Genomic DNA, 11,243 nt, shown 5'->3' with positions numbered 1-11,243 from the left:
AACACAGTGTATCTAGCTCCCTCCTCTCTCTCTCTCTCTCTCTCTCTCACACACACACACACACAGGGGCGCGCGCGCGCACACACCCTATGTCTCATTTGAGCTTTGTACACCACTCCATAAACAAACATGTACACATTCTCATGGACATCAAAATCCTATTACTTTGATTACAACAAGTGGCTGTCGAGTCTTCCCAAAAAAAACATGTGGAAAACGAGGTTAAAATCAATTACAAACATAACTATTATTATTAGGGATGTTTTCTTTTTTGGTTAAACAAAGACCTACTTCAATACATCTACAACAGACATGATTTATACCTATGGATATTATTATGCATAGTATAGTATAATAATAATAATTAAACCATTAAAAAAAAAGAAAACACGAATTTTATTTTTTCTAAAAGGCCAAAACAGTTTTTGATACACAATTAACGTACATTCAGGGTGCAATGGTGCTCTTATATATATTACCAAGCATGTACAGAAGGGCAACCATGGGGAAAAACCAAGCTTTTGTGTGCTTGTTGTTTGGTAGGTAGCAACCGCCCTTGGAAAGAGAGAGAGAGAGAGAGAGAGAGAGAGAGAGAAAATGGGGCCAATCTCTTTGATGTGCCCCCATTTGTAGTATTTGAATTGATGAGAGCTAACTATTGTGGCAAATGTATGACAAAATTTAGTCTAATAAATCTCAGACACGTGTGTTTGAGGAGAGCACAGCATGGCCATCCTCTGTGTGTGTGTGAGGACATAAAGACTCATTGTACTTGTACTTGGAGTAGAAGAGGTTACAGATGGTTAATTGGGTGCAAGCTTTACTGTAGGTTAAGTCATACTAATGAGGTCTTGGTAGAGCTAATGCATTAGGGATTATGGGAGATTGGGGAGACTAACATGGGTTTTTTGATAGCAAGGTGGATTAAGGAGTTCTGTAAACCTAAATTGACATGAGGTATTGGAAGTGGTCAGGGTAGGATTTCGGTCTTTGTGGAGATAATGAGATGAGGATTAGGATAAGATTATGAAGATTACTATGGGTTTAGTCAAGGTGGAGGTAATGAGATGAGGATTAAGATAAGGTTATGAAGATTATTATGGGTTTAGTCAAGCTGGAGGTGATGGAGCATGGCTTCCATGGTTGTGGTATGAAGAGAGAAGCTGGGCTGTCTGAACTTGAGCTCTCGGGATACGATGGAGATGAGGCCAGCTAAGGGAGGTTTCATGCAGGCGCGATAGGTAGCCTCTTTGTAAGGGGAGGTTAGGAAGGCAGTGTAGTAAGGTCTGAAGAGCTCAAGGCTCTTGTCTTTGTGGGCAAAATCTATGTGATTATGAAGTTGATTTGGGAGGTCATCCCTTTTGGAGCCAAAGGTTAGGTCTGCCCACCTCCTGCTGCTGCCTTCTTCATGGAACCTTCTTGAAGGTTTGGTGTCGACGCGGAAGCTTCGGAACTCGGTGGCCTCTTCTTTTCTGCAGGTGGGTGCAGATGCAAAGGAGAGGGACCTGGCCTGGCTCTTGTCGGAGAGCAAGGCGGCACCCCCACGTGATTGAGACAACGACGATGACGAAGATGATGATGAAGATGATGATGAGGAGGAGGTGGTGGTGGTGGTACATGGGGATGCTGCAGTGGTAGACATAGTGAATGTTGGTATTGAGATGGTGTGTGTTTTGAGATCAAACTTGTCTTCTTTTTCTGCTTCTTGCTCTTCTGCCTCCTCTTTATCACTCTGCTGCTCTTCTCCTGCCCACAGGCTTCTGTTTGAGTAGGACCTTGCTGCCCTTATCAGATGGCTTGCTGCTGCAGAAGCAGAAGAGTTTGCCATGGCTGCTGCTGCTGCAGTATTGTAGTTCCTTGAAAACACAAACCTAAGCTTTTCTCTCATTTTTAGATCAAGAAATTTGCCTATGCCCTGCAAACAAAGGGAGAAAAATTAATAAACATTTATGAATATTTTTGCTGCATCAATTTAATTGTTCTATTGCTTGTGATTACTTGAGGCAGTATTTGTATCTTGTTCTATTGCTTGTGATTACTTGAGGCAGTATTTGTATCTTAGTTAGTCCTTAAAAATTGACTACGGCGCTAGAATTCACTATGCCCAAACAAGCACGTAGGCAGGGAGGTTTATTCATACCCTGGTTGAATAGGGTGTCGTCCGCAATGACAAGGAACATTAGCTAGAAACGCAGTCAACTAATGAAGTAGAGAAAATTGGGATTTTTGTTTTGAATAAATGGTGCCAAGGATAAAAACAATTTGTGCAAAAATGGGCCAAAAAGAAAGTACCTTCCAGAAGAAGTAGAACATGGAAGGAGCATCCACTATGAAGGTCCTGGCTAGCCTCTCAGGATAGTGCTCTCCCAACACCTTCAAAAGATGGACTATGGCAGAAAGGCCAGGTGACCCTTTCTTCAGACAAGCTTTCAACAAAAACATACAAACAATAACATCATCAATTACAGGAAAATACCTTGCATTTTCATCTCTCTTAGCTTAAGCTCCAGTAGCCTTAGATTCATTTATTGCCCGGATATAAGCATAGGCAAGCATATAAAATTAGCTTTGAAATGTAGCGGAATAGATGAGGGTTGCTCACAAGCATCAAGAATGAGTACACATTGCTCCACTGTGGAGGGCATGCAGGCTATGGCAACCTCCATGGTGAACACAAAGTAGCGGAGAAATCTGGCCAAATGTATGAAGCATCATCATTGACAGCCCTTGGTTATTAAATCAGACAGACTCTCTCTCTCTCTCTCTCTCTCTCTTTTCGTGAAATGGTGTTTTATATTATATGTAAAAATGTACATCAGCCACATGGCTCACACAGAACCTATGGCCCAAAAAACCCCCCACAAAAGATCCTCTAAAGGATTATGACCATGCAAACCTGTACACTAATAAGAAAGCCTCCTAGCCAAATAAGCATCCCAGATAAAAGCATCAAAGATGAGCCAGCCGAGCCGCCGTAGACCATGACACTCACACATAAACACACGGAATGGAAGTTCTCTCTCTCTCTCTCTCTCTCTCTCTCTCTCTCTCTCACACACACACACACACACACACACACACACACACACACAGACAATTAATGTCAAAGATTAAAAAAACTCTTACTGCTTTTGAGCTTGACTTGTAAGGTTCTCGGGTTTCAACCTCACAATCTGCAAGAAGAAAAGACAGCACACACACACACACACACACACACACACACACACACAAAACGAACCATTAACAGCACACTCTAAGAAAGAGAGCCCACTTAGAGAATTGCCCAGGAAAATTGAATACGTTGCCACCCAAAACCTTAATGTACATGAGATGATGAGCTACGTGAAGGATATATGCCAAAATATTAATGGAAATACCTGCTTGGAAAAAGCCATGGATGATGGCTTCTAATTATTAGTTAAACATTGTTTTTGCTTGGGATTAAGGACCCCAAAAAAATTGCTCTTACCAGAACGGGTCTGCCTTCTTCATCTTGCCCACCCACAAAGGCACTCCCCGAAGCCAGCTCCGCAGAAAACTCATCAGCTGTTAGATAATCTGCCACATCCCCCCAAAAAAACCCCATTAATCCTAAGCTCCAACACTAAATTAACATAACAATTCACGCTTATCCTAATCAAACCACACCACTAATTACATCTCTCTCAAGCTCCATTGCATCAACACATCTGCTCAGAGCACACCCTTAGCTTATAAATCAAGCTACGCTTCATTAGCTTAGTGTGATAAGATTCTTTGTTTCTGCAAAATTACACACAATTTGCTTATCTCAACTAGAGAATTAAATGCTTCATTAGCACCTAATTATTTAGTTCTATGTTGATTATGCATTACCAACGTCAAGACTGGCTCTCCATGACAATGTTGCTCTCAGTTGCTTTGCAGCTTTCTTCACTTGGTTGCCCTTTGCTTTTAAGAACCTCCCAATGCAGGCCTCATTACAATAATCTAGCTGCATTATGTTTTAACCCCACAGTCCACTCTTAGTTAATAAGAAAACAAGCTAATTTACCACAAATAATCAACACATAGTGAAGGACTGCCACCAAAGTTAACGCTTAAATTGTTGGATAATTGAGCCCTCACACTAATGACACCACTTGATCACCTGCTTGACAGTAAGAGGGGGGTCCTTCCTTCTCAGTAATTGCAAAACTGCCTTGGCCTTCTCACTCACACACTGCTCTGTGCCCACACTAGTGGAGCTCCTCCTGATGATGAAAGACCTCACCATGTTGGCTAAAGCATGGATAATTACTGTTAATTATCTTCTAGAACAAAGCATGGTTTCCAAGAATTATCCTCCTCTGATGGAAAAAAACAGAGAGAGGAGGTTAGATGAGAATTTCAAAACATTCCTGACCGTTCGAGGTAAGCCTTTCTGACTGTGGTAAAGGCTATGGTAATTCTTCCTAGATTAGGTGAAAATTCTCAAGGGAGCTACTTCGTTCGAGCAGCTCTCAGAGATTAGCTCAGAGAAGGCAGGTTAGGAGTCAGAGGGGGAGGATTAAAGGGTGTTATAAGCAGGAGACAAAAATCCTTAATGGCTATGTTGCAATAAAGGGTGTACTGTGGGGAGGGAATGAACGTGCCAGGCTGAGGTAATAAGGTCAAGCTGGCCAGTGGTGTAAAGCAGGGGAGAGAGAGAGAGTGTGTGTGTGTGTGTGTGTGTGTGTGTTGGGGGGGTAGTCAGCACAGAGTGAAGAACTGGGTTCCTGCAAACACCTCTGCAAGAAAAAGAGGGGAGAGGGTAGCAGAGAGAGTGTGTAAGGGATTGGGTGTGCACTGTTCAGCTTACTAGTTAACCTGCCTAGATATGGAATGGAGTGAGAGTGAAGCTTGGGTATGATTGATGAAATTAAGTGACCTGAAGAAAGTGCTGGTTTGAAGATGGTTTAATAGATATGGTAGTACAAGAGAAGGGTGTCATGTGATGGATGGGATTGTAGCTTATGTAGTGTATGTATGCATGGGTGTAGAAGTACTGCATCACAGCATGCTATCTAAACTATACATGGATGTAGAATTAGAGAGAGAGAGAGAGAGAGAGAGAGAGAGAGAGAGAGAGGAGGGAGGGGACTTGTATACACATACACACACACAGGGATGCAATACATACCTACTCCAACCCATCCATGCATACATGCACATGTATAACTGTTATATGCATACATACATGCACACACGCACATACATGTATATGTAAATATAAGGGGGAGAATGCAGTACATACCACACTCCATGCATACATTCACTATACAAGGATGAAGAAATTATGTATGTGTTTAACATTGCACAAGCTGTTTAATGGTGCACAATCCTACGGGCGTGTAGCTCAACTGGTAGAACCATCGAGTTCCACGATGAGGAGGGTTCGATACCTAGGGGCTACACGACGGACGGCAGCTTGCGCGACATAAATGCACCCTCCCGGAAAAAAAAAACAGAGCACAAGCTGTGAAAACACACACTCATATAGTGCATACAAGTCACAAACTTACAACCCATTATTCGATGTATATCCGTAAACAGATATATCTATCTTAGGCTATCTATCTATCGATCTATATATTGAATGATGGGATGTGATACATACAACAACTTATATATACATATAGTATGTTACATGAAGACTGGGAAGAGGTGCATTGTGTGTGTGGTTTTGTGAGCAATCACGATTCACGAGGGCTTGGGTTGCACTGCACAGAGTGCAGAGAAGAAAGGAGGGTTCAAGGGGGGGGGAGGAAAACCATGGTGATGTGCTTGTTGTTGACAGCATTAAATGAAGCCCCTCTGAAGCTCCTCCTGTACATTTTGCAGGAACAGAAAAAGCAACCAAAGTCGGCCTCGGGTACCAAATTCCAATAATACAAACCCCCCTCCAAAAAAAAAAAGAAAAAAAATCTCTATTTTTTTAACAAGCAAAAAAAAAATTAAAAAAAAAAACAAGAGAGAAATTTCTCAAATGCAAATTGATTTTTATTTTAAAAAAAAATTCTAGAAGAGGTTGGGAAAAAATGTACTAAAAAAATAGTACGCCTGACGCAAATTGGGTTGGGCACCGCGCCCATACAAAGATGGCCTTGAGGCTTGGAGTCTGCCTTTATGCCCATTTTATGGACATTTTCTCGGGGGTAATTTTGTAGTACACACTTGCGTGTCCGGACATTCCTTCTTTCTGTCCGCCCCCTCTGTTTTTTTTCCTTATCACGTCCCTCCTACCTAGAACCTTTTGTTCAATCAAATCCTCGTGCTCCACCCCCTTTGGCTCCTCATTCACCATGCAAGACTATTTTATGCTCTCTCTCTCTCTCTCATGTGCATACTCGTCGTGCGCCTCTGTGTGTGCATGTTGAGTTTGTAACACATGTTTGTATATATCATTTGCATGACATGACATGAGGCATCAAGATGTACTTCTGCAGACATATTTGCATGTATCATTTGCATGACATGAGATTCCTATACTTATGCATTTGTGTTTGTACGTATCAAATCCATGTATGTGCATGCATGCACATGTCTGCATGTATCAAAAGATTGTATATCTGTGTATATGTGGGCTCTCACATGCATTCAATACATACATATATGGTCAAGTACATCTTGATGCCTCCCCATAACCATCACTTAATGCTTCGCCTCTCCCAATTCATCTTTATATCATTATCTCCCCCTTCACGCATGCCTAGCTTATAATCACTCTAAGCACTAACACTTTCCATCACTTATCTTCCCAATATGGAATCCTTTCATGACTAATACAATGTTCAAACCTCCCACGCACTCAATGGTCCTCCTCAACATCATGCTAATCTAGCAAATCTAGAGGCATATGGGGAAAATACATGCATCATGCACACATGCACAAACACTTCTTGGTTCATGCACCTCCACCTCCTATTGAACCACATTTCTAACCTTTAGTTTGTTTGACCATCTCATAATTTGTTACTTTTGTTTTGGAACCTCAACTAGGTGTGGAGGATCAACAACATGAAACTAAAAGTAGCATGCTCTATGAACAAACATCATCACAAGAAATCTAATGCCTTTTCATTTAATCAAAGAGTTGGAACCAATCCTTATCAAATATACCCCCCCCCCTCTCTCTCTCTCTCTCTCTCTCTCTCTCTCTCTCTCTCTCTCTCTCTCTCTCTCTCTCTCTCTCTCTCTCTCTCTCTCCTCTTCCTAAAAAGTCCATTCACACTTGAACTTTTTTCTTTTGATATTGTGCCTTTGTATTCCACGAGGAAAGTCAACATTGTACTTTGCCATAAGCTCTCTGTATGCAACTTTAATAGCATTATGCAGTACTTTTTACAAAGTCCACACATGCATATATCTGTTGGAGATTCATGCAAAAAGGAGTCCACAATATTGAATGAAGTACTTATTTTGAATTTTGGTTTTGATGCTTCTCAAATTCCACACATACATAGCTGTTGGAGCATCATGCAAAAAGGACTCCACAAAATTGAATGAAGTGTTGATTTTGAATTTTGGTTTTGGTGCTTTTTTTTTGCATGGCAGTGCTTGAAAGTCAAAAGAAATGATCAAGAATGTCCCTTGAAATAGCATATTGGTTGGATTCACATTAGACTTTTCACTTCAAACATCGAGGAGGTTCAAAAAGTTGTACATCACCCCCAAAGGTTTACTCATGCACCACAATTGTATTGGATCTCATCATTCATGCTGACTTAGGAAGTTTTCTTTGCAAATAATGTGGATATCAATGTGTATGTTCATGATTCAAAGTCTTGGAGCAGGCCTACAGTTTATAGGTTGCCGTACCCTTTTCAAGGGGGTTTATCCTTCAAAAGAAGGGCTTTAAAAAAATTCCATTTTGAAAGAACGGCCTAGTTTTGAGAAAAAAATTATATGCCCTCCCAATCCCTTTACATAGAAATTAAAGTTCAATATGAGCCCTTCAAATGAGATTTTAGGGTCACCCTTCAGATTTGAGGGCTATCACGGAGTAGCATTTACACATCTAGGTTCAAACATTCAACATGGTTATGCAAGCAACCTAATAGTAATGGTTTTTTTTGTTGCTTCCACCAACATTGTTCAAGTGACCAAGATCTTGTCGCTCATAGAATACTACATAAATCCTTAAATAAGTTATTAGAGAGAGCATCGATGTGCATAAAGGGACAATCAACATTGACCTCTTCACACAACTCTCCACTTTGAACAAAGAGCTTAGGTTTTTCATTTCTTTCAATCTCACTCCCTAGCCAAATCTTTGGTTGGAATGAACCTTATATTATATGAAAATAGCATTTCATGTTTTATTTTATCAATGAGAAAAGTAAAGCATAATTTAAACAATGCATTTACGCTCACCAAGAGATCACTAGAGGATGCTTTTGCATTGATGTGATTGTAATTTAATAGAAAAAATATTTGTCATTTCCTTTTCAATATAGTTTCCCATGAGAATAGAAACTTTCACAATTCTCGAACATGACTTTACATGTAGAGAAAGTCTTGTCTCTACTAGTTTTTTTGTAGTTTCTTTTCTAGAAAGTCGAAGTTTGATGTGGTAGATATATCCTCATAGATTTGTCCTAGTTTTAAGTTATGCTAAAAAATGGAGTCAATGTCATTTAGGAGCGTCTCCCTTCATTTGAATTGTGATTCCCTTCAAGATTTCTTGCTTCAAATATGTTTCCATTATTAAGCTATTTACATTTTTCATATTGTTTAAATCTCAAATAGAATGACAATTTGTATTCTTATTTTACTAACAAGCTAGATGTCTTTTTAAAATCATTCCCTAAAGAAAAGGGTGTAGTATAATTGTAGACTTCTATCCTACATTCTTTAAAATTTACTTATTACATACTTGTTTAGGGAATTTCCTATAGAAGATTAGTATTTACTCTCTAGCGAGTAAGAAACTACCCTTAAAGTTGTGTCCGTAAAGTTATTTGACTAGAAAGACCTTCCCTTTCCTAACCAACAATATCTCTAGAATATAAAGACTACTAATTCACATTTTCCATAAAAAGGCCCTATCAAAATTAGCTATCAATTTCAAGGTCCATTTAGACTATGAAGACCCTATAAAGCATTTCTTTTGGCTACAAAATTCAAAACCTAGAAAATGATACATAGGGCTAGCAAAATGAAACTCGCATTTGATGTATATACATGTGCATAATTGGTGATGCACTTACATTTGATGTATATACATGTGCATAATTGGTGATGCACTTACATTTGTGATAAAAGCACACATGCTTGTGCTTATGAGAATATAAATAAATGTTCACATGAACCTTTGCATGCACGTGTCTAGTGATATATGTTATAATGTTATCATTTAACACCCTTTTTTGTTGATTCATATAGCCAAAAGGAGTGCTTTACAAGGTCATTATAGTTTATCTAAACCTTAAAATTGATAAAATTAACTAAACCAAGCCATGTGTCATGCATGCATATGTCTGCACAACTGATTAATTTGGGAAACATGGCAAACAAACCTTGTATACTTGTCTCTCCTCTTAATCCTTCCTTTTTAAGAAAAAATATAGGGGTTCCAATCCTAAAAATTGTTGGACTGCTTTAAGTTTACTTTTTTGCTAAAGCATATTTTCATTTTGTATCAAGCATGTGTTCACAAAAATGCACTATTTCATCACATTTAGTAAATTTTTGGCCAAAAAAATGTTCTCTAAATATTCATGTTTATGAAAGAAAAGCATTCACCAACCTATGTATATTAATAGCAGACTGACTCCTGTATTTTAGCCATTTCTCATTGTATGCAAAGCCCTCAATTTTGTTGAGTAAAATGAACCTTGTTTTTAAGGGACTTGTATTTTTGGACCATGTTAGATTAAAAAAATCATTTTTGTAATTTTCTTCAATGAAATGTAAGCATTTTTTAATCAATTGTTAAGTTTGACCAAAATGTAGCTTCATGTCATTTTCCATTGAGTGAAGGCAAAGAACCTTTTAGCCTAGCATAGCCACTCTATTTCCCAACAATGGGTATTATAATACTAGATGCCATTTTTAATATGAAGTGTAACAAGAGTGTCAAGGATTGGTAGCTTGTGCCGTCAAAGACTAACTAACAATACTTGCATCATTGATTATTCCATCAATAAAATGTTATAGGATCAATAAGTTCTTTGATGTCACCAAGGGTTTTCGCTAATCTTTCACCATGCTAACTAGCTAAACCACTCTATATTTTTGCCAATTATTCTTCACCAAAATCTGAAACATCATGAGCCAAAGCCAACAATGTTTACAATGGGTAGGCCTATATTGTGCAAACTAAAACCTCCAATGTTGCATGCCACAATGTTAGATTTTTATTGTGATTAGACTATCATATTGTACATTTGGTTAAAAAGTTACATCTATCACCTTGGGCTTAGCACTCCCTTTTTGCATACAAAATCTTGCATACCAAGAGAATGTAACTCATCTCAAAGAATCAAGGAATGTACTTCCATGAGAATGTGACAAACACCCATAATTCGAAAGAATGCTTGCCTATTATGTAGACAGAATCACACGAGCACTGAGTGCCCACATCTATGACCCAAATAAATACTCTATTGTGGGTATTTTCCACTTGAAAATTTCATAAGGAGAATAATAAAAAATGAGTAGGTCACCCCACAACCATATACAAAGTGTCAAGGAACAATAAGAAGCTTGGCACAACTATTCACAACAAGGAGAAGAAGGACCCTAAGGAGGTTAAAAAGCACTTCAATATACACATCATTAGTAATGTGACATATAAGGTTGTCACATTAGTAATGTGACATATAAGGTTGTCACATTAGTAATGTGACAATTAGGTTGTGAAGAGATACTAATTAGTATCCTACTCAAGCACAACGAGTGACGCAATGAACCAACAAAAAATACAAATGATTGGTATTATAAGGCATACCTTTATTAGACCTTATGATAAAACAAAAGCCTTAAAACTAAGGTAATTTCAATGGACTATACTACACTATATGCATAGAAATAAAACACATTAATGGGGTGTAAGGCTGGATGAGCCCACATGTTGTTAAGTATATTGTGCCTTCTTCTTTGGATGATGCAATCTTGGCCTTTCATCACCTTAAGTATGGCATTGCTCTACCTATTGCACTTGCTTGTTCACCATGACTTAACCATAATTATTCTACACAAATTGAAACTCCTCGAAGTTTATAAATTGCCGTCTTATCATC

The 11,243-nt window shown here is 38.7% G+C and overlaps 1 protein-coding gene across 1 annotated transcript; it reads right to left on the bottom strand.

Moving 5' to 3' along the window:
- Positions 1-436: 436 nt before the first annotated feature.
- LOC147610257 (uncharacterized) lies at positions 437-4,890 on the bottom strand. Its single transcript, XM_086786191.1, has 7 exons — positions 4,130-4,890; positions 3,856-3,973; positions 3,470-3,558; positions 3,127-3,173; positions 2,603-2,691; positions 2,293-2,426; positions 437-1,915 (listed from the first exon to the last, which is right to left on the bottom strand). The coding sequence occupies exons 1-7, from the start codon at positions 4,253-4,255 to the stop codon at positions 1,106-1,108; spliced, it is 1,413 nt and encodes a 470-aa protein (XP_086642317.1). The 5' UTR covers positions 4,256-4,890; the 3' UTR covers positions 437-1,105.
- Between the last annotated feature and the right edge of the window lie 6,353 nt (positions 4,891-11,243).

This window comes from Cibotium barometz, chromosome 49 (assembly GCF_041138505.1).
Source record: "Cibotium barometz isolate CiBa-2024 chromosome 49, ASM4113850v1, whole genome shotgun sequence".
Classification (NCBI taxonomy): Eukaryota; Viridiplantae; Streptophyta; class Polypodiopsida; order Cyatheales; family Cibotiaceae; genus Cibotium; species Cibotium barometz.
This window is presented reverse-complemented; position numbering and strand designations above follow the sequence as displayed.

Excerpts from the sequence above, each read along its gene's own strand:
- LOC147610257 (XM_086786191.1), bottom strand. The coding sequence starts at position 4,255 with ATGGTGAGGTCTTTCATCATCAGGAGGAGCTCCACTAGTGTGGGCACA. Across the intron at positions 3,974-4,129 it reads CCCCTCTTACTGTCAAGCAG|CTAGATTATTGTAATGAGGC; the intron begins GTGATCAAGTGG and ends AACATAATGCAG. Across the intron at positions 3,559-3,855 it reads GAGAGCCAGTCTTGACGTTG|ATTATCTAACAGCTGATGAG; the intron begins GTAATGCATAAT and ends GGGATGTGGCAG.